Below are 24,540 nucleotides of genomic sequence, written 5' to 3'. Positions count from 1 at the left end.
TCTGTTTTCTCCGACTATGTACTATTACACATTTACATATTCATTTAATTGTATTATCCTGGGTAATCATTTAATTTAGATGTTATGGGCAAAGCATGAAAAGTAATAAAGTAAGAAATTTGTCATTTAAGGTTTCTCTTCAAACTGTAGCGGCAAAAGTGAAAAGTTGAGCTCCAGCCTTCGTCTATCTGAACCCACCTATGTCCGTTTAGGGTTTGGGGGGTGTCTCGCAGGCCCTTGGACAGGTTGCCAGCTCATCTCACGTGCAGGCGAACAACCACACACTCACACATCGACTCCCACTGTCAAATTAGAATCAGCAGTTGGCATGTATCCCTGTGGACTTTGGGAGGATACTGTATTACCTGGAGAAAACCATCAGCAAGCACAGGAAGAACATGCAAACTGGACTGGGCTACAGGTGTACCTTATTCCCGTCCGTGGAAGGCACATGTATGTCCTCTCATCTTGGCATGGGCACAGTTTGTGTCTTTTTAAATAATGCACACACGTGCAGACTTCTATATTGTATGGCCTTCTTACTCTTTCTTTCTTCCTACTTCTTGCTACCACATGCATACATACATATAAAGAAATGTACATTATATTTTTTTTAAATGAAATAGTTTCTGCTATTTAATAAAGGCTGGTAACAGCAAAGGGAAAATAGATGTGGGAGCCACAATCTTCATCCTCACAGACAATGAATGAAGGACAAAGAAGAATGTGTGTGAATGGAGCAAGGAGATGTATAGAAATAGAATAACAAGAACCTATACTTCCAAACAGCATACAGCAAAGGAGAATGGCAGTGTTGATGAAACAACATGCTGGTTATCCGTTTGAGACTTAAGTTGAATATCTGCGGGCTAAGGCGCTCTGGCGGAGAGCGCCTCATTCGTTCAGGGGAACTTATCCATGTTACTTGGACGCCAGCCTTCTTACCCAAACTCACTTTTACAGCTTGCTTACTACATGCCAACACATTTATTCACGTATGATGGCTTATATATTGAAGGGGTGGACAGACATTGTTGTACTTACTAACATGCACAGTCCCTCCTGTGTTGCCTCTCTCTCAGACATACACAAACACACAAACACACACAAAACCCCTTCCACTTGTCCCTGCTCCGTCAGCTCACCTGACAGCAGTAATGAGTTTCTTCTCTGCGTTCGCCAACTGGCACCCGTTCAGGGGAATTTTTCAGGCTGAACCGTGGCCATTAATCATAATCCTGGGCAACACGGTGCCATCACATGTGTGGCAAACACAGATGCATTGGCGGGGGGGCAGGACTGCAACAAAGCGAAAGAGGAGCTAGATATTGTCTTGGCGGCAGAGGGAATGGAAACAATGAGGAAGAAATAGGAGACTAAATTAACAGCGCTGGTCTGGTGAACCAACCTCCGTCTTGTTGAGGGAGGTTTGGATCTGGGTGAACAGAAGATTGAAAAGACTGAATGTGGTTAAAGATAACGTTCTCGGTTAGTGAAATCTCAGTTATTGAGGAAAGAGACGTTAAAGATCTATAGTGATTAACAAGACAGGTGGAAGATTCCTCTGACGAGCCACAAAAAAGTGGTGCATGAAAAAGGATGCGATGAGGACTGAAACTTATCCTATTCAAAATGATAGCAGCTACAATAGGAACGGGCCTTCATGAGCTTTCTTAAAATAATAGTCATTGGGGCAGCAGGTGTCAGTTTATGAAAAACAGGACACGTCCTCCTATCTTGTGAGTTTAAAGTCTGTCCGTTATTCCTTTCTTTCTCTTTTTTACCCTCCCTTGTTCCCACCATTGAGGCTGCCAGATGACTGCGGTCACCGGGGGTACTGTCGCCCCCTTGTTCACTCGAGGATCCCAGCCCCCCACTCACCTCCAAACTGGCTAATCCTGATGAATGCATGGTAATATGCCATCAGTAACCCCCATCTCCTTTTGTACACACATGTGTGACACTCCGGCCACGCCCACAGCACGGAGTCAAACTCACGCCGGATCATGAGAAAAAAAAAAACACCAAGTCGCAGGAGAGCAAGGAAAGGCAAGTGCAGGCTCCGGCATTACCATTCATTGTTTCCACACAGGGGGTGAGAAATGAAAGGCCTGTCTTTGCCGCTACCTCTAACGTGTGTAAACAAAGACAGTGCAGATGTGTTCGACATTCACTTGTGATTTGGTTCCATCAGATAGTAAATTACCTTTTTCAGGGTCAGAGTGAACAAAGAGCAGCTCCAGATTTAAAAGCACAGAGAGAGGTTTTTACGTCTGAGAAACAAACAACAAAAGGAGGAAACATCTAAATGCTGAAGCCTGCGAACGACGACATGGAATCAAATCTTTGTCTTTATAATGATTCCTTGTTTTTAATCAAATTTCCATCAGTCAGTCTTGAACATCAGACTTTTTCATTTAAAATATAACAAGAGAATCCTTTTTTGGTACTACAAGGTATAACATGATGTCATGTAATGAAGTTACCAAATAGTTTCATTGAGGAACTTTTAGCATCTCTTTCTGTACTGTGAATAACACAATGCTGTTGTTAGGCACATATGAGTAAAGTATTTTTTGCATTCTCTTTTTCAAATATATATTGAGCTCTAACAAATTGATATATACAAACCTCTCTTTAAAAGCCTTCAAAATATAGACAGAAGTCACATTGGAGTGTTTTTTATTGTTGTTTTATGTTAGTTAACTGAAGATTTTTGTCTTTAAGGTTTAAGTGAGGAAATCATTTTGAGAAAATAGCCTTTTAAAATTTCATAGGAATAGAAAACCACTGTTAAAAACACAATCAATGTCCCTATTGATTTACTAAGGTTTACTTTTTTTGTACTGCAAGCTTTTGACATTTCACATTCAAATATGCAAAACAGGCTTTAACCTATTAAACAAGCATTGGTGGACATAAATGATCAGGTAGCAGAATGCTTACTTTATTCATCACCAAAGGGAAATGAAAGGACATGTGTAAACATGACATTTTTAAACTAATTTGAAATACATTTTATAGAAATTGTCATTTATTTTGGTTACTTACAAATTAAAAAGAAAATATAAAACAAGAAAATTTAACACAAATGTCTTCATAGACAAAAGAGGAACAGGCTGAAGCGTATTGATTATTGTTGCATATCTTGAAGTAAAAAAGAGAAGAACAAACCCAGGGAATCATTACATTATGAATGATATCACTCAACCTTTTTTTTCAACAATTTCAACTGAGTGTCAATTTCATTTTACAACTTTACTTCTAAAGCTGACAGACATCTGTACTTAATATTTGTTCTCACTGCTTCTTTTAAAACAAACAATCCTCTTAAACCACAATGCCCTTTGTCTTAGTTTGAAGAATGTTTGAATGCAAACAGGAAGCGTTTTATTCAACACACGAAACATGACCCGTAATGTTTTTAAATGTAAAATATCAAAATATTTTAATATGGAAAATCCTATAAAAAAAAACTAACCAGTTGATTCCAAGTACCCTGATTTAGTCTTCTTTTTCTGGTTAACTCATGATCTACATTAGGTCTTATTTATGTAAACACAAGTAGGCCAAAATCCCCAAATTAGAAAAGCTAGAGTTCAGTAAATTACTTTTCACACTGGTAATAGGAGGAATTTAGCATTCTTGACTGAAAATGTACTAATCCACTCCCAAAATTCAAAGTATTTCAATCAAATCCTACTTTTGAGTTTTCTTTTTATTTAAGGACACTATTTTTCCCCCGGTGACATTAAATTGACAACATACAATATAATGTTATCTAACAGAAGCCTGGAGCTGCACATCAACATTTTCCTTACATCCGTGCCATCGCAGTGAATAAACGAGATGATAAGTAACACATGAGCGACCTGTAGCAGTGACTCCGCGGCCGTCATCCTCGTCTCATCTGCTCGTTGCAGTGGATGGGAGGAGCGCTACCGCAAGCTGTCAGACATAAGCACATATTGCCAGCGCGTCTGAGCAGCCGTCAGCCAGCTAAGCCACTAAAGCTGTCTTCCCACTCACAAATAATCACAAATAATGCCCATGCTGGAAAATGGAGTGGGCTATTACACTGCAAGCATCATGTTTCATCTTTTCATAGTGAGGCAATGAAATGGCCCGCCTTACGACTTACCAACACATGACCTGAAACTACTTTTAGCAGGAAAAAGTGGAGATACATTCATAAAAATGATTAAAGACTGGAGCTGGACAGGTGATTCAAACTCCCATATATGTGACATCTCATCCTCTGACACTGAGAGAAAGGAGGAATTTTGATTCTCGTCAGAGAGATTGTAGAACTGCTACTTGGTCACTCATGGGTAGAAGTGAATTAGATGTTTTGGTGACGCCTTCACGGAGAAATAAGGTTGCCGCTGACATGTTTGTGCTTTGATGGGGTGGACACTGCATTTGCTATTTCACACACAGCAGGTCAGAGTACAGTTTGTACAGTCACTAATCATGAGCCCGAGCACATGCCCACGTCAGTGCATTTATGTGATCTTAAGCATTTGTAATGCACATGCTACAGAGATGAATTACGAGCCCGGGGTCTGGGGAGCAGTCTTGCGGCATGTTCTAACAGCAGAGGCGTGCTTCGTGGAGCTAAGTGAGTCCGTTGATGCTTAGCCTTGAAGGCTTCTCTGAAAACGGAGCCGGCGGGGTGAGGGGGTCATGGCACAGCATCTGAATGGAATGTTCCTGCCTGGTTTAAGGTCCGGCCTCCTGAGTTAGAGGGGCCTAGATATCACCGGGGACCTCCAACACAAGTCAATTCATTCACTGCCGCTTTGCACTTTCGTCCATTCCCACTTGACTTCGTTGCAGTTCATTGGCCTGAACTACGATCTTGAGATTATTTGCTTGATTGATCAATCTGTTTATTGTCTGATGTCAAAAATTGTAAAACATTTTTTACAAAGTCCAAACTGGCTTCCTTAAATGTCAAATTTCTTCCAGCTTTTTCAAGCTTTTACCACAATAGCTGTCTACTTCTTTTTTTAATTGTCATGTTTAAAAAAGAAAGAATATCTAAAAATGCAAGTACATTTTCAAATCATCAGATTCAGAAAACGGATCCATACAAATGGGTTATCAGGAGTAAATTGGCCATCCCAGAAGTCTTTCATTCTGTGCCATGCAACAGTAACCTCGTCTAATTGGTTCCCGCGAAAATCATTTTATCCCTGGTGACCAAGTCCACACACACACTGCAGCCTGACGGGCTTTTGACCCCAAACACTTCAAGGACTCTACGGACAACTGTGAGTTTGGAAAAAAAAGCTAACAAGTGAAGATCTTAAGAATTTCATGTTGATACAATAATCCCTCATTTCACAATCAAACTGTGAAAACGCTAACGGTGCACACACACACACACACACACACACACACACACACACACACATACACACACACACACACACACACACACACATACACACACACACACACACACACACACACACACACACACACACACACACACACACACACACACACACACACACACACACACACACACACACACACACACACACACACACACACACACACAGAAAACCTGTTTATTTGGTAGTGGGTGCAGCAGGTGCGGGAAGAAAAACAGTTTTTCAGTCTGCACATGCATCCTTGTGGAGTTACAGCCAGTCACAGATGAAGTACTGTCCCAGTTTAGAATTTGCATCTATCAAATACGGTCACAATCCTCAGGTGTGTTCGTGTTCGTTGTGATGTCACCAAGTCCACTGCTATTCAAATAGCAGGAGGACCTAACTGCATCCTCCTGTCCTCCAAAGTAATCTCCCCCAAGCTGAACTTGCCAAGTATGTCAAACACACAAATTCAAACCTGACATACCTAGTACTGAGAAACAGCCAATGTGACTTTTCAAAAAGACCATTAAACTCCATTAGAACAACATTAACCACCATTCAACTTATTGAGATTAAATGGATACATAGAAGGATGAACCAGTGCAAAACATGTAAGACTGAACACAGCATATAGTTTATGAGAAAGAAGAGACGTAATGCAGACTCATATAGCCGACAAGGGTAGATGACTCCATCTGATGCAGTTTCACTAATCTGCTGAGAAACGTTTTCCTCGGCACGAGCAACCAACACTCCCTTGATTTCACAACAATTATGTCTCATTTACATAACGCCACTGACAACATCACATCCAGTCACAGGACACTAAACCATCTGCTTTGTTTTAGACTCTGTACACTTAAAGATTACTGTGAATCCCCCTTGATGGGCTCCTGGGTCATAAGTCAATTTTGGCCATTCAGATGCATTTGAATTGACCCTGTTGGTGCAAAACCAGTAGTTTCCCATCTGCCTGAAAGAGATATGCACTAAACACTCCCCATAGCGTGTAACAGCTCACACCAACACTTTTAATCTTTTGAACCTTATTTTAACGGCAAACATGAAAAGTCCATTACTTCTCAGAGTTGCTTATTTTTTAGATGATGTGCAAAGTTGGCAACTTTACTAACAGTCCCTGATCCCTTAGCTTCATAGCTTCAATGCAGGATAAAATCATTATAAATGTGAAAAGAAAGTAGGTTTGAGCCACATATTTCCAAAATCTAACTTCTGATCATGAGATCTATCTGTGAATAACATCAACAATTAGACAAACTAAAAAACCTTCTCAGCAAAGCAGAAAAACACAAGTGACAGAACTATGCATCTCATTTATTGGTGAGACTGAATATGCTTATGTTGCTCTTGCTTTTCCAGGATGCTGTGTTGCTTGTTTAGGAGAGGGTGATGCAGTGGCAGGTTTGGGCCTCTTCATTTCATTACCAAAGCCAAGGTCGCTGCCCCTGCCTGGAGCCATCAGACAAGGGGGGATGGGTCCCCACTGGGGAATGAGCAGGAGGTACAGCACTGGAGGAGGGGAGATGTAATGGGAGGAGGATAAAAAAAGGAAGGGATATTCTGCACTAATGCACACACAGAAAGGTCAGAGTTTCCCAGATAAACCCCCCCTTCGATCGTCCAGCCCCTAACGACCTCTGACCCCTCTATTTCTAAGCCAGCGCTGAAACAGGGGGAGAAGAAAGAGGCTGGGAGGGAGTTGCAAGGGGAAAACACACCCACCCAGAGTCAGCAACGATGAAAGGGGCCTCAGCCATCGGCCGCCGATAACTGAAATGCTCAGGCCACTGCTAAAAATGAAACCTCCAGAGGCTGAACATCTCCACAGCCTCTGCCTGTTCCCAGCAACTCTACTGGCCAGGATTTCACAATAGGTGGCGCTTTGTGCCGAGAGGGTCCCCAAAACATTCAAATACACATGCGTGCTGGTGAGGGAGAGGAGCCTGAGGCCCAAAGGGCAGCTGCAGCCCGCCCCTCTCTAACTGGCCTTTGTCTCAGTCTCCTCTGCTTGTTGGCAGGAAGATTTTCTGAACCCTGTGTACACTGGATGGTAAACAAGATGCGTTTGCATGTAGAAAAACTAAGAAGGCCATAAAAATATCTGCCACCGGCTTCAGCTATTCTACTGATTCTACATGCAAAACTAAATTCATGGCAAGGAGAGGACAGGAAGTGGGTGTTATGGTGTTTTTATTGGTGGACGGTGCAGACCCTGTAAAGAGTTTTAACTGCACAATCGGGCCATAAAGCCTCTGTTAAGTGTAGTGAAGCGCGGTGACGGGGCAGAAACGAGAGCTGGCCAAGCCCCTGGTTCAAGCCTGGGATCACAGGAACACCAACATACACACTCAAAACAAACCCACACATCCCCGTGCGTCCATCCTTAGAAGACCTGTCCACTGATAAAATTTACTTCCTGTAGGTCAACGTCCACCTAACCTCATATCAGGACTGCATGGCATGTCAAAGGAAAATACTGCCTTAATGAAGCAAAATACCACATTTGGGCTCCAGTCTGGCTCGTACAACCTTTGACTTGGACCCTGCTCTCTCTCCTTTCACCTTTCACCTCTATTACTCAAGAATTCCTCCCCTGAGCCTTAAAAGGAGGCAGAAGGAATTTTTGGCCCCCTAATCATTTGTTTGCTTGAGATTAGCGAGGGTGGTCTAGAGACCGATGCAGAATCCAACAAGAGGGTCCCACTTCGGCCAAACAGAAACGCAAACAAAGGGACGTGAACGAGGAATTAGAGACGCAAACACAAAAAGTGCACACCCAACACAAAACTGGGGGCAGTAGTTTGGTTTCTCAGCAGATGATGGCGAGATGTTGTGTTTACATTTACCAGCTTGTCTCGCCGTCAACATAACGCAGCTATTCATCTTCAGTTTGATAACTTGGTAACGTGGTTATAATTTAAGCAGAGCGAAGGTATTTCTGCAAAACATTTACTTTCTAATATGAGTCCCGTCAGTTCAATAAGTTAACACTGCTTTGCATAATAATAGAATAAAAGTCAGATCAGTCAGATGACCATCTGCAGTGTACACAGCTGAGAGGAGCAGCTGCTGAAAACTTGGCACGATGGAAAAAGGAGCAAGGTCAAAGTTGATGAATGTGTAAACATGCGCCTTTTGGTGCATACAATGAACATGTGTATCAGTTTCCTCTTCTACAAAAAGAATTACAGCTTCTGTTTTTGAAGCTGCCTCCTCTGCTCCACAGAAACAGAACTCAGATGACAAAAATGAATGCTTTCCATCACAGTTAACTGAATGAGGTGACTAAATCATCATTGCATTAAACCCCCCTCTGAAACCTAGTTTTAAATTGCATCTCATTTTCACCAACAAAATAAAGACATATATCAAACTAAGACAATGAGACAGCAGTATGGTATCCCCTGGTGATTTTCCACAGCTTCAAGGTCAATAATGTGCCATCTTTAAGAATAATAGAGACTCGCTCTGCTCCTTCCCCACAGGAGAGTCGAACAACTTAAGCATTTGTCAAAGAAAATGTCTAGACCTTTCATAAAAAGGGGTTTTTAGTATAATGGGTTTAGCCTTTAGACAACAAAATAAACCTTAGAGGTCAAACAGCTTCTCTAAGGGCAAAGGAGAGATAAAGAGTAATGATGGCATATGTTTACCTTTTTTCTTGGCTTGGAAATTGACATGCTTTAAACTTATTCTAAAAAAAAAAAAACAGCTGTAAAATCTTTTCAACTCAAACAGAGCATGCACAATCGGGTAATGAGGTCTGACAGATTGATCTGAGGGTGTACAGTAATAGTGGGTTTCAGGTGTAATTACACAGAGGAGGTCAGAGCTTTCAGTCCTTCAGCTCCCCTCATCAGTACAGAAAAATGGAGAAAAAAAGCCTTTTTTTCCCTTTAATCCTTCTGAGTCACTGGCAGACAGATGGAGTAGCGCTGACCACACAGCAGGAGGAAGCTCCCAGGGTTAACATCAGCCCACATACCTGCCCAACGGAAGAGGCAGAGCCGGCACGATAAAGCCGTGCCCACACGCGCGAAAACACGGATGTTTTCAAGACAGGAATATCAATGAGATTGGATGATGTGAGAAGGGGAAACACAGCAGTGGCTATATTTGTGGATTTGTGGCATACAAAAGCCAGGCAGCGTGACTCCTCCTCGGTGGATACCCTGATTTCATACATGCATGAACGTGATCTCTACTGTGTCAGAATGAGGGGGAAAAAGCAAACAGCATCCATGTTTAAATGTCAAAACTATATTTGGCTAATCAATACGACAAGAGAGATGATTTGCTCCACTGCGAGTGAGCAGAGAGGAGCGAAGGCGGGGTAGGGCGGGGGTTTGGCGGGCAGACAAAGGAATCTTTGGGGAGATGCAGGCACGGAGCTTCAGCACTCGTGCAGCCAGGAGGCTGCAGGAGGGGTGGAGACAGTGGGGCCGGAGCGTGATGGAGATGCAGAGCCATCGTCAAAACGCTCTGGTGTAAACAAACATGAGCCTCGCATAAATCATCCTCACCAAACTTCTTTCTGCACGTGAGTGGCGGCTTGTGGCAAGCCATCCATGCTGCTTTGAAAGTGGCACATTGCCGCTTTAGTGTCTGTCAGGCTTGACATCCCACTCCTTTACATTTATTTCCTCAGGGGGGATTAAAGGCGCATAAATGAGAAGCATAAAGTAATCTTGTGCTTTCTCTTATTTCAACCGTAACAGCCTCCAGGGTTCTTCTTTTATTAAACTCTCACTCAGAAGTCTGCCATCATAACTGCAAAACATTAAATAACGCTGATCTTATGTATGATGACAAAATTGTTTTTTCTTCTCCTTTTTTTTAAAAAAAAATCTGAAAATACACATATAACACCTCTAAAATTGTCTCTTTTTCTTGAAATGCCAATGTAGTCCCCCAGTATGAAAGGTGCATGTGAAAAATATCCCCTGACAAAGCCTCCACTCCTTCCAATTAATTTCTCACAAATGGACAAAAGCAAGTCATTTCAATTGATCCTAAAAGCTATTTTGTAACAGGGGGCTTTTGTGGTGTGTTGCCTGGTGACGGGTGTGTGCTGTGGGGGGAGGGGCCCTGACTGGGTGCACTGTACCAGGCTTGTCAGTCATCCAAATGATGAAAAGCTTCCTGAACCTAAGTTAATGAGGAGGGCCTAGAGAAAGTGAGGAAGGAGGGAGAAACTGACCATCAAAGAGACAACATTCGGGGGGGAAAAAAGTGTTTTCAAGACCGACCGGCGATTTACGGGGGGCAGTGGGGAGTCCGTCCAACACCAGCCCCCGACAGCGAGCTCGTACAAACGGTTGTCAAGCAAATAAAAAGTGAAATTTATGGAGGGTGGTAGTGTAAAGGGTAAGATGGAGGATTTATCTACTGGGAGGGCTATAAAGCGGCTTCAGTAATCACAGCACCCATTGCATCGCAGTGGTACAAGTCAGAGCTCTGTTGTAAGAGGAACTTTAACACAGCAAATGACCTCAACAACACAAAGAGAACAACAACAACATTAACAAACATTTGGAACAGAAAACAAAAAAGGTACTTGTCAGTGACATTTGTTGGCGGAGCACTTAGTTTCTTTGAACTATTTCTGTTCCTGAACAAAGATGAAGAAGAATGTCCTGACAAGAATCTGTCTAATTCGGAAGCAATCAACCAGAGCAGCGATCGCCCAACACATGTACAGGTGAGGGTTGCCAGGTAAAGCTCATGTAACATTTTATCTTAAGGACATAAAATGTCCTAAAGTCCAACAGTTGGACAATTGTGGAGTGAGGAGCTGAAGTGAGAGTGAGGACTGGCAGAAACTGAGCGCTATGCGGCGATAAACATTTCACTGAATTTACACTGCAAAGAATTGTCTACAAAGACTCACTACTACATAAAAACAAAGCAAGGGAAAGTGTTATATTTGCAAAGTTCTGCTTTATGTGACACAACACAATACAACCACCAGGAGGCATGCGGCGCGTCATTAACCTGACCTCTAAATCAACTCAAGCATTTTTTCCAATGCAGATCGCAATAAAATATTGACTCAACCAGTTTCAAATGCGCATATCGCTGTGATATGACAAATCTTTCATGAGGGACAGCGAATCAGCAAGCAATGCTGGTTAATGCCGTGACATTTGGAGCCCCCTTTCCACCTAAAAGAATGATGTGAATCCCTGAGCTTGGATTTTAGGAGGGGGGATATCAGTATAACAGAGCTGTTACTAATTCCACGCTTTGTCAAAATATTGTTCAACACAACCAAAAAAAAAGGTCAGAGGGCAAGGTTGAGAAGGGGACTTGAACTAATCCCCTAAAAACCCTAATCAATGCAAGAGGAAGGGAAACGCTGCAGAGTAAAATACTGCCATCACAGGAGAATTCAACCATGCATGGTTGCGAGGTGAACTGAAGGCTAGCTTTATTCAAAGATCATTCATTAAACCTGTTTTACTCACTGAAATGAAATAAATAAAAACTTATTAACTGAAATAAAGAAAAGATTACTCTACACAGCTGTTTATTTTCAGAACGCCACAGAACCATTATATGACAAAAGATGAGTTTGTCCAACTTCACAAGGATTCAATTATGAGGCAGAATGTGATGGTTTGAAATCCCTTACAATGCTGTGGGTATCATGCAAATCGCATCACTGAAATGAATATCAGTTATTGGTAGAGTACATAAATGTCACATTGGATGTCTGAATCAGAGAATCTGAACTTTTTAAACCCTTTTTAATGCTCCTCTATACTGCAGTAACACTTCTTCCTCACTGAAGTATTAATCTGTGTCCTTACAGCACCAACACTCATCCACCTGTATACTGAACCAAGGACTTGTGCTCAAAGAGATTCTCTCTTTTAGTTGCATAGTTCAGCCCAAAGGTGCACTTGTGAATAAAATGTGAGGTTTACCATTCTACCAAGCTATAATGAAGAACAGTCCATCAGAATAGTTTATTTCTTTTCTTATACTTCATATAAGGGTTTTAGTTTAGTGCTGGGAAATTAAAAACCAGGGCCAACCAAGCTGACTTTTCACTAATGCAGAATCAAAAAAAAGGAGTGCGCTTTAATAGTAAATTCACAGTTACATTGGAAAAAGAATTACTCTTTATGGAGGCCTTGAAAGTGTTGCGTGTGCTTGACAGGGCCAGCCACAGAGCTGAGTGACTTTTCCCTGCGGTCAGTGAGACATCCATGCTAACCTCCACACCCCACTGAGTGGAAAAGTTGTATTGGCCACAACAGCACAGCAGTGTCCTGTCTACTCACAGCCAAGAAATCAACGGGCCTCTGTGGGCCTTTGTCCATCTCCCACTTGCAGAATATATTCTTAACTTTGCGCAGTGTGGAACAGTACATTATCACTAAAGCTGCTCGGGGAGAGCGCATCCCCAACGCCTTTGATTTCCAACAGAAGGAGAAATGTGGAGAGACGAAGGACAAGCGAGGAGGACGGCGTGTCAGATTGTCTTACGACAATGTGATGGAAGTGCAATAATGATGAACCATGGCAACAATGCTGGGAACTTAATGATGACCGAGAATGTATTCTAATAAACTGGTAGTCAAGCTGGAGAAAATGCATCTTTAAGCTTCTAGCAGTGAGTAGGTTGCTAAGTTGCCTTCAGCTTATTGCACTCTTACAAAGCAGCAGGAAGACTCAGCATGAGCGCTTGTTAAGGCTACATTCAAAGGTTTAAATTTCCAAGTAGCACTGGAGACCAGTATCAGAAAGTTCATTAGACTCAAAGAATTGTATTAAAATATTCAAACAGCTGCACAGCCAGAGATGTATTAAGTACATTTACATGCACAGCGGCACTCTGTCGACTGATATTGGACTAAAATACGATCACTTTAGGGGATGTTTTAGTTGTAGTCTTCATATTTGTAAAGCTTACAGAAAAAAAGTAATAAAACGTAATTGTGATTCTCTTTGGGCCAGAGCTGCATAATAAAGCCCACACAAATTCCCACGATGGTATCTTATACAGGATGATTTTTGTTGGTATATGAATGATATAATGTCTTACAACTGGTATAACACTCAAAATGTGTTGGGGTTTCAAGAAAAAAACTCTGGACTGGGACAAAGATGTTTATATTTCCAACATGAAAGATGACTGCCAGACAGCCACATATAACCAAAACCACACTAAAGGACACCATATTAGTTGTGCCTCGTGCCATTCTAGTACTAGGACTTTCATTTTACCATTTGCATTTCAGTTATCTGTGTTACTACACTTGTTTTTTTTTTTTTAATCAAACTTGAAGAAAAGCATGTAGCTAAATCCATTTCAATCAAAACATATTTTAAAAAGCCAATGACCAAAAAGAAAGACTTACTGGCTGCCTGAATGCGGGCCTTGCGGCTCACCACCCGCCCAAATGAATTCTGGGCCATGCACTCGTAGTCGCCCTCGTCAGACGCGCCATCAGGCTTGGTCTTCTGGAAGTGAGCAATCAGGAGCGAGCCGTTGATGAAGGTGGTGTGATGCTTGTCCTGAGTTAAGAGCAGGCCGTTACGCCTCCACTGAGTGGTGACTGGCGGGATGCCATCCACCTGGCAGTGGAGCATGAGCGGCTGCTCCTGCACGGCGATGATGTCACTGGGCTCCAGCGTGAAGGAGAGATCCGCTTCACACAGCACACCTGACGAGAGAGACGCACACGGTCACAAACGTCAAGCATCTGGGTGAACATGAAGGTTCCTCTTGCTGCAACGCAAACTAATATTTACTGTAAGTGAATGCAGTTTGATCAGCTCCCGTGCTCAATCTCCACTAGGACAAAAAAAAAACAGTTCATAGGTTAAACCATATTTATCAAAAATAACGTCATAGCTTCATGCATTTAGAGTTGTGATGCAGACCACGAACGACAGGGTCCACAGTTTTAGTTTTGGGACATCTCACCCTGTTTTTTGTGATCTGTAAGTGCGCCATTTAGATGACATCTGTTTCATTACATCATACAGATATCCACCATGTAGATATGATGCTGTATACACTCACCGGGCACTTTGTTAGGTACACCTGTCCAACTGCTCGTTGATGCACATTTCTTTTTCTTTTTTTTACTTTCTTTTTTTTCTCTATCATTTATCTGGGATCATTCATCTAGGATTCTTTATTTTAGGGATTATAATGGAAATTTCTAATCAGCCAATCACATGGCAGCAACTCAATGCATTTAAGCATGTAGAGATGTTCAAGTAAATCTGCTGCAGTTCAAACCAGCATCAGAACGGGGAAGAAAGTTGATTTAAGTGACTTTGAACGTGGCATGGTTGTTGGTGCCGGACGGGATGGTCAGATTATTTCAGAAACTACACTTGACAGGTCATCATCTGACGACAAGTTTGCATGCTCTTCCCGCTGTGGCATTAACATTATTATCACGAAAAATGACTTTTTGTTCTATAGAGTAAGAAAAGCTTCCCAAATGTCAATGCTCATTTGTAGTTTCGGAATAGAAAATGTCCTTTACCTGGCATACGACCTCATATCAATGAATGTGGAAATGTGTTCCTTTATTTTTAAATGTGTCACGGTATTTTTACTAAACTTGATTTCTGGCATCAGCTCCCAGTGCAGGTTTATGATTCTTCACTGAATACCACTTCAGTCTGATCATCCACACCTAATATCTGCTTCTCTTCAAGCCTCTGTAACCATTTTTATTTTCTCAGTTGGCGTTAATGAGGCTTCACAGCAGATATTTCTGCACACAACTACTTTTTCTTTCAGCCTATTTCTTCGAACAGCTTGGTAACAACTATTGACTGCTGTTTCTGCCCATGTATTTTCCATTTCTTTTGTTGTGTATTTTCTATTTTCAGAGGATATCGCTTTGAGTTTCCTGTCATTTGACATCTTTCTTGATCTACTTGTCCTTTCTGCAAAATTCATTTTGCTCTTGCTCCAGATTTTAAAAACAGCTATCTAGGAGCAGCCATTACCTTTGGCCACATTGTGCACTGAACTACTCTCTTAAAAAAGTTTTATAATCTTTCCCTCTCGTCCAGGGCCATATTTCCAGCTTCTTAAGACCTGCAAGTATTTTATTTTAATTGCAGACTGAGTTGCTGATTTAACTTTAGCAGAAACGCAGCAGCACCTGGAAGCCCTTCCAGTGAGTGCACGGTATATTCTCCTATCAGCTGTTGTTTAAAAAATAAAAGGGATACCCCTCTGCAGGATCTGGGCTTCAACCCAGGTATATAACTGAGCTGAACATGATATTCATGCGAAAAAAGGCTTAAAAACAACCCGAAAATCAAGTGGAGACCAAAGCAAAGAGGCTTTAAGTGAGAATGTTCTTATCATGCTTCAATAATGCAAATAAAATGTTTATTCTTTTGAGATTTTCTAAAGCTGCTTTTTAACTTATTTCCCTCATTTATTTTCAGTGCCTACTATTTGGATTCTCCGATGTCACTTAGACCTGCAAGTTTAGCAGGAAGAATAATCATTTTCATAAAAACCCTTGAAACAACAAAAAAAAAGAATGCTTTTAATGTCCTTGTGGCTCCTCACTAAACATAAAACCTCATGAATAATATGTCTTAACTAAGCTTCCTTCAGGCAGCAAACACAAGGGAGTTCATGGTCTGAATACATCTGTACCGAGCACATCCAGAGCATGCGCTCCATTGTCCTGTATGTTTGGACTGAACCAGTTAACCAAGTAGCTGCAACTCTGACACCATGATTGTGGTGTTCCTATTCTCGTCTTCACAGTTCCACACAAATTGCTGCTCTCACTAAACGCTCCCAGGAGGATTTATTTGTTTTTGGTGATGCTGCCTGTCTGATGATATGAGAAAAATCGGATTTTCTGTGTTTGTGGGATCTGATTGTAAATGGCGGGATCGGGAGAACAGTAAACACAGGATGTAAACAGTCTGACTTGAACTGAATCTATAAAAGTGAAGCCTCGTGCATGCTCCTGGTGTCACCTTTCAGCCGCTGATGGACTAAGCACTACCAGTCTATGCCCTGGGCCCTGCAATCTGGTGGGACCGGCAGGGGGGTAAGGGAGGGGGGTTAAAGTGCAAATGTCACCAAAGAGACCCCCTCGCTTCATCCCCTAAATTCCAGGAGAGAAAAAGTTAGATGCAGCCAGCATTCCTCCAGAAAGATCACACATTGAGAATAATGCAACTAAACATTTCCTCTTCTCCTGCTCTTGTACTGGCATTCCATACATGCCCCTCACACCCCCTCCCTCCCAGCTTCTCCTTTTATCCCTCAGCGAGCACGGTAAGTGAAATGGCCATGAGACCAGAGAGCCATCAGTCCTACCACTTGTGAAAAACAACACGGTGGTGTTGGAGAACTATTTAACCCTTAACTGGCAGATGGCGATCCCTCAGCCACTCTCCAAACTGATGCTGACCACTGAACTCCATCTCCTTTAATCCAACAAAGACCACATTTTTACAACGCAAACAGCCAGCAGACAAAAAACCAGCCACCACGCACTCAGGCGGTCACACTTGTGGGTCCCTTTTTGATCCAAGTATGGATCATTTTCAAAAAGAATTAATTCATATTCAAAATCCTTTCATACAAACACAAATAGTTTTAAACATTACATGCAACTGATCCAAACTTGCTTGGATGATTTGGACCTTTCAAAGCTGACAAATGATATTAGTCAGTGTCACAACTTAGTGTTAAGGTGTCATTGATTAGAATAATTTGAACAACTTTAATGATTTTGTGTTCAAATGTTTTTTTTTCTGATGTTGCTGGGCTCTGCCTGTCCTGATGAATACAGCATGTTGCCCGAGTGACCAGCTAATGCAACTCTGAGTTCTGGGTGATTAGAAGGTCACAAACAACAGAGTGAAAAATGTCCCTGAGACTAATTACAATCACCACACTTAGTTATAATGGAGAACCAGGAAGAAAGAAAGGAAATAAGACACCAAAAAGGTTACAGTCATTCATCAATGCAGAACATTTGGTGCTGTGCAGATGGATATTTGGACCACAGATGTAGACCACGGTGTGTCAAGATGATCTCAAAAAATACATGTTCCCTGTCATAAATCCATGCAGGTGTGTATTTTCATGGGGAGATAAGGAGGCAGACACACGCATGGATGCATCCTAATGCTCTTTTCACAAAAACACTAGAACATAGGATTACTGGGGAGCACTGCAGATGAGGACCGCTTACGTGTGGCTCATGTTGGCGCTCACTAACTATTGACATTTAAGTGTGGCGAGCTGGCACAGGATAAAGTGACACACCAGCTGCTGACAGACAGTTGTGTTTTGAAGGCACCGACACCACTGACAGAGCTCAGCAAGCTCAGGGTTCTCCACAGGCTCCTTACAGGCTGCCAGGTGATGAGATTATGGGTTACTGGCACACCTGCTTTGCATCGCATCACATGATGGAAGTGTAATAATAATGTTTTTGTATGACTGACACCGAGCTCAGTTTTAGAGGCACCACGTCTCGTTTTAATACATGAGGTGTCAGTTTTGAGAGATTCAATATTTTACTATAATTATACGGTACAGAGTTTGGGACCATTTATCTCAATTTTATTTTTATTTTTTTAATATTTGTGGTTTTTGAAAATGATGATGCTCCTGGTCCATCAGGCTTGAAAGGTAAACGCATACAACAGGCTGAAGGGGATAATGCAGATTTTAAGTGGTTTGGTTGTTTAGTTACATTTTCACACTTCTGTTCTGCAGCTCTTTTGTTGACATTAAAGACAACAACATGCTAAAAAATAGTTGCATTAGCTGAGACAGAATGCTGCACCAGTATGCTTTGTTTGGTTCTGAACTAGAATACATTTTTGCACCTTGGATTGAAAATGTATCCTCTAATTTCTAATTGCACCAAACTGCAAATGGAAGACATCATTAGCTCTTCAAATAATGGAGTACCTGCCACCTATATTTCACAAGAGAGCTGTGACTGAAATAAATCATTCAGCCTGCACAACAAACGTCTCATTTTAAATGCATGAATCAAACACCCAAGAACCCACGGTTTAAATGAGCTATTAAAATGAGAAACGGCACAACAACTTTATTTCTTTTCGCTTAAAAAAAGACATTTATTCTGTATCCGTATAGGGAAAATTATGCACAATGCTTATTCCCTCCTATAGATTACTGCTTGATAAATTATTAATCAATACTCTTGTGTTCTTGCTACCTTAATGCTCATGCTCCTTAATGAGCACTAAGTGTGTATATTCTGGTTTTATTGTAACAATAGAGGCTGTTTAGTTCAGAAAACAAACATGATGCTGTAAAATGCAACAAAAGGATGCTGAGAAATAAAGTCTTTGATTTGGAGGGAAAGTAGGGCAGCTGTTGCTCTGTTTAGCCCTCTCAACCATCTATCTTCTGTTAATGTACTGCTCATGGTAAGGAACAGCTTTATCCCTAACTATGATGAACTAGATATACTCTGGAAACACATTTGCAAGAAATTGAGACAGAGATGAAGTTAAGTGAGAGTCTGCAGCTGCGTTTGCACTCATACGGGATCTGTACACTGTGGTGTGCATAAGGTGTTTTATTGTAATTAAGCTAAACACCCTGTCCACGGATAAATTAAGACTGATTACTCACATTTTCATCAACATTGTGAGCCTTTTAGTTTCTAACAGATACAGTGCAGATATTCATCTTAATTCTTCTTTGGCGTACATCAGCACTGTTGAACGTGCCACATGAAAAGTGCATTTATCTGGACCTAATCTACTCTCTGAGGCAGACGAGCACTTGAAAGACCTTAATTTCTTCAATGCGATGGGTAGATTGGAAGTGCATCCATCACTGAGCTGAGTGTGTGCTTCTGACGGTTTTGTTCCCAGTCCTCAGAGCCGAGCATGTTATGAACCAGTAGCCTTTATATGATTCCAGTGGGGCCTTTGTGGGTCCCTGTGTGGTATGCTTTGCAAATACCCAATACTCTCTCCAGGCTTTGAATGAAGGGGCCCCCACATAGAGGGAGAAAGTGACTGTCATAGTGAACAAAGGGATGTAGAAGAAAATTTGAAAAGGAGGAGAGAGACAGCCTTGACATTTAATCTGTACAAATATTCTCCCCAGCAGGCAATAACCACAGCCTTTTAATCTATTCTCAGAGCAATAACCACTGTCATTTCACCCAGCCACGGGGTGGTGGGCTCTGGTGACTGACCAGTCAATAAATCCATTTACTTTTTAAGTCCCTGGATATGAAATTAAACTCTTGACAAGAAAGTCTGGGCTTTTAACTCAGAAAACAAGTTTTAAAAATGTAATTACTCGCTTTAACCCTGCACAAAAGTTAGTTAGGCATCTAATCATTTATCATTTTGGAAACCTGTGAAAACAAATGTTAGGGAAAAGTACACTTTACACAACTGGAATTCTGCAAAATGCAAAGAAAAGCATGCAAAACCATTGTGCACAAGGTGCTAGGACTGGTATTCCACCGTTGTTTAGAGCAGAAATGCTATCGGACAGCGAAGAGGAGCCAAGTTCAAGGTACACTGAGATGCATAACACGCGTATTGCTGCTTGCAGCGTGCATCACTCCGGAGAGCAGCAGGCTGACAGCGGCTGTCCCCTACGATCCCATCCCAGCCCATTCCTCTCTGCTCTGGTAATAAGGTGGTGCCACTTACCGATTAAAGCATTTAAGAGGATTCCCAAAAAGCTCAGGAGGCGGCGGTGGCGCCGTGTGGATGCCATTTAAACGCACAAAAATAATCCAGCGCTCGTTGAGAACAACGTTGTGAGAACAGGCGGCGATTTTATTTATTTATGTATTTTTTTCTTCAATCTTTAGGGAACACTAAAATATCCAGATTTCCGCTAGGACATGTTCCGACGTACTGTTTTGCGGATGGCTTAGGTCGAATACGCTTTCGCCATTTTACGCATCTATGTGGAGTCTGTCAGCATCCCAGCTCCTCTGCTCCTCACACACTCTGCTGTATCCTGGAGTCTGTGTGAGAGCCTGTGTGTGTCCCTCTATCTCTTTCTCTGGCACACACACACACGCACACACACATACGCACACACACACACGCACACACACACACACACACACACACACACACACACACACACACACACACACACACACACACACACACACACACACACACACACACACACACACACACACACACACACACACACATACGCACACACACACGCACACACACACATACGCACACAGTGTTCTCCTCTTGGAACAAAAGAGTCGACTGCTGACTGTTTCGCTCTCAACGCATGAGAAACCTGCAAAAACAGCGTGATTTCTGCATCTCAGCCAAATAGTCACTATGAAGGACACCGTGTTTCTTCCACGGGTTAGTGTTTTGCAGATCCCTGGAAATAAATGGTCCAGAGATATTAATCATGCAAATTAAAAAAAAAATAAATAAATAAAAAATGAAGTCATTAATTCAAGTGACCACAGCTGTGATGTAATAGGGTTGACAAGGAGAATGTAAAACGTAAGGAAGAGATGAGACATCTGAATACAGACTGAGCTGCTTCTCAAAAAGATCAATTCTGATATTTACACAAACAAACAACAACAAAATACGACCTAATTGGGTGTTTTGTCACTAACTACTCCCTGACTGGTGTTATCTGTGGGCCGATGGAGATGATGAAAGAAAACAGTGACGTGGTGTCAGGATGATTTGTGTTTTATTTCAAACTGATGGTTTTAGCACATGTGAACCTGAGATGATAAATGAAAGAGGCTGGCGCTCTTAGGTTACAACCAGACTAAAAAAACAACGGAGAGGGGGCTGTTTAGTGATACTTGAGCGCTCCCTAGTGGAAACATTGCGTAATTTAAAATCTAATCTAAAAAACAAACCATGAAAGATTATCTGTACACTGCAGTTTGGGAAGGAAACCGACCGTCAACCTAATTGACGCAATGCTTAACCTGGTCTTGTTTTCTGTAATTTGCTTCCACTTTCAGTTTCTCATCCTGCAAGTTTACATCTACAGATGGTTTCTGCCGGTGTTTGAAGGACGTCAATTTTTATGTAAATGACAGTAGGCCTAATTAAAACTCGTAAATCAAAGTTCCATGGATGAATGCGTGTGCAGTGTTAATATTTTCCCTGGTATCTAATCAAATCAAGTTCTGTTTTGTCCACAGCACAAACCCTGCTGGAAGTAATCTTCCAACCATATATAAAGTAATTAAGAGAAACTCCGCCTTGACTAGAAGACAATACTTGGGCATGTATGTAGTAATTAGTTTTACATGGGGTGCCTCAGGGAAGCTGTATCATTTGCATGATGTATTTTGATGCATAATGAATACTTTTATATTTGTTATTCATCAATAATTAAGAAAGATTTTGAATTAAAATTGTAATTTAAGATAGTTATTAGATTATTTCGCTGGTGACAACACATAGGAAGATTTTGCCATGCTTTTCTCTCTTTTTTTTCTCTCCAAAAATTCCTGGCTCCTGGCTTATTGTTCAGGGAATTTGGGATTTGTGCCTTCCATTAAGTCATAAAAAAATCCACTGTATCACCTGAAAGCAGCAGCTGTAATTAAGTGGGTTTACAGCAATTATGGGCATCGCCGGGGCTTGTTTTATCTGCTGTGTGGGGCATCTTAAATCCAGCACACTGCACAAACCATTACCCTGTGCCAGCCTAATGCAAGGCACAGTGTGGCTTGTGGGTGGTTGCTGTCCCAAAGCGGTTCAAAAAGAGATTAGACCAGATCTTGTAAAACGTTTGCAAAGTGTAGTGTTTATTTGCATGAATATGTGTAATAAGAACATCCGCAATATACAGAGTGAAGTCCAGCACAAAACCCTCCCATGACTTCAAGCCTTACAGTATGTTATTATTCCCTGATCTAATATGCCTGCATGCCTAAGAAATGCCTAAGAAATAATAAATAACCTTGGTGGAAGTTAAAAATACGTTATTGTTTATCTACAAGAAAAGAGGTGTAAAATTCATCGAATCACTTTTGGCTCTGCCACCATTATAATCCATGTATCATTCATTGCTCGCCAGTAAAACTCAACTTCTCTTGATAATATTGTTTTCTATCTCATCAGCATAGACTCGTTAATCTGCCAATTCAAAAACTAAGAGGTTATTAAGATTATCAATTTGTTATAAATACTGCATAAACATTTAAAAGGAATCTTTTAAACCAAAAAAACAGTTTGTGTTTCTAAAGCCCTGCTACCCTTAGACACACGTATTCCAAGCACAAAGCAGAACAATTTCAGACCATTTTCAAAAAAAGCAAATAAAAATGGCACAGTGATCCTTAAGTTCACATTGGCTTTTATTTCTTTGCAGACTGCATGAACTCAAGATATTTCCTTTTTTTATCAATTGTATTCATCTTATGTGTTAATATGCATCAATTTTTGTATTTTGGGCCTCAAACATCACATTCTAAGTTGGGAAATTAGGGCTTTTACCACTTTATAACAATGGCAGTCCTTCTGTCAACATTAAAAAGGGCTTGTAGTTTTGAGAATACAAAGCAATGAGTCATTTCAGTTGAAATTTTGTCCCATTCATCCTGAAAACAACAGTATCAGGTTGTTTTGATGTTGTTGCATTGTTTGTTTCAAAATTCTCTACACATTATCAGTTGAAGACAGATCAGGACTGCAAGCAGGTCGCCCCATTTGTCAGTTAATATAGCTTTGAATTGTAGTGCCAGACGAAGGTTTGCCAAAATAACCCCTTGTCCATGTGGTTATATCAGCTTTTGATTCATGGAGTACCTTCATAAAGACCTTCATGAAAAGCCATCTAAGGGATCAGAGATCACAGCCATCCAGGTTGGACTTGTATTGTTGCTCTTTACACATGGACATTCCCGATTCATTTCAGAATAGTGAGCACAGTAGAGAGATAAACATACAAATCCCCTGAATTTTTCCTCAAGAACCATTGTTTTTATGTTTTGCAAGGATTTGCTCATGTCCCTCTTTGGCAACAAAAGGCATAGAAAAGATAAGCTGGAGGTTAAAAATAAAAAGACTGGGTCATGAAAACCATTCCAGAGATTATTCAGTTCAGTTCAGTTCATATTTATTTCGAGCAATACAACATTTACAACATAACATAAGTGACCTGCGTGCAACAGAAAATTAAACAAATACCTTGAACAGTAGATGTGCAGGTTCAATATTCAAATTAATTCATTAACACTTGAAAGGGAGTGGGAGGAAGAAAATTTATTTAACCCCCCCCTGTTTCTCATCAATAACTTGACTGATTTTTTAAGGCTTCCTCCTGTCTTAACATTTAAACCAAAACAATGAACAAAAGACCTATATCAAATTATAATACAAATTATTCTACAATTGACCTCACCTAAATTTACACACATTGTGGTTGTGAAATGCAGATGCATTTCACAACCATAATGTGTGCAAATCCAGGAACAATGTATATTGTCACCACGGGTGACAGTTAACTGTTAACTTATATTTATAATACATTTATAATACCAGCAATGGTAAGGACAACAATACCTAAAGGTAATGGACAATACATACTTACTTAATGAGGAACAACAATTACACATCAACATTTCATGACCAAAGTTAGAAGTGTTACAACCCACTCTCTTTATACTTTCGACCAGACCATATGTTTATATAGCAATTTAAATCTGTGGATAATTTGGCATTATTAATAATAATTATAAAGCGACAGGATTTTTGGAAAGTCGTGGTAGTTTCTCTTTGGGGGATTATATGTTTCTTGTGCATGTAAAAACAAAAAAACAACGCTCCATCCATTGGTGTGTTTTTGCTGAATCGCCACTAGATGGCGGGATAGAGTTGAATGATGAAATCATGCGCTCATCGCTGGTATCGTTCAGGTGAGCGCCTCAGCGGAAATATGCCTGCAATCCGTTTTAAAACTCACAAATCTTCATATGGAATGCATGGTCTGTTACACACACAGTCAGATATAAACCCCCTCTCTCTCACACACACACACACACACACACACACATTCATACAGGCTAGCACGATTTTGTCGACGTAAAAAGGAAAAAAGGAAAAAGAAATGTCGCCACGCCTCTTCTTACGCGCCTGGTCT

At 41.1% G+C, this 24,540-nt stretch overlaps 1 protein-coding gene across 1 annotated transcript in view; it reads right to left on the bottom strand.

The window, feature by feature from the left end:
- Nucleotides 1-20,392, bottom strand: part of igdcc3 (immunoglobulin superfamily, DCC subclass, member 3) — a 59,584-nt gene extending 39,192 nt beyond the window's left edge. Inside the window, exons 1-2 of the mRNA XM_061742299.1 lie at nucleotides 20,088-20,392; nucleotides 13,778-14,083 (exon numbers count right to left, since the gene is read on the bottom strand). Coding sequence (XP_061598283.1) covers nucleotides 13,778-14,083; nucleotides 20,088-20,154 — 373 coding nt within the window. The 5' untranslated portion in view covers nucleotides 20,155-20,392. The remainder of the gene's footprint in view (nucleotides 1-13,777; nucleotides 14,084-20,087) is intronic.
- Nucleotides 20,393-24,540: the final 4,148 nt, after the last annotated feature.

This window comes from Cololabis saira, chromosome 2 (assembly GCF_033807715.1).
Source record: "Cololabis saira isolate AMF1-May2022 chromosome 2, fColSai1.1, whole genome shotgun sequence".
Lineage (NCBI taxonomy): Eukaryota > Metazoa > Chordata > Actinopteri > Beloniformes > Belonidae > Cololabis > Cololabis saira.
The sequence above is the reverse complement of the archived record's forward strand: the minus strand, read 5'-3'. Positions and strand labels throughout refer to the sequence as shown.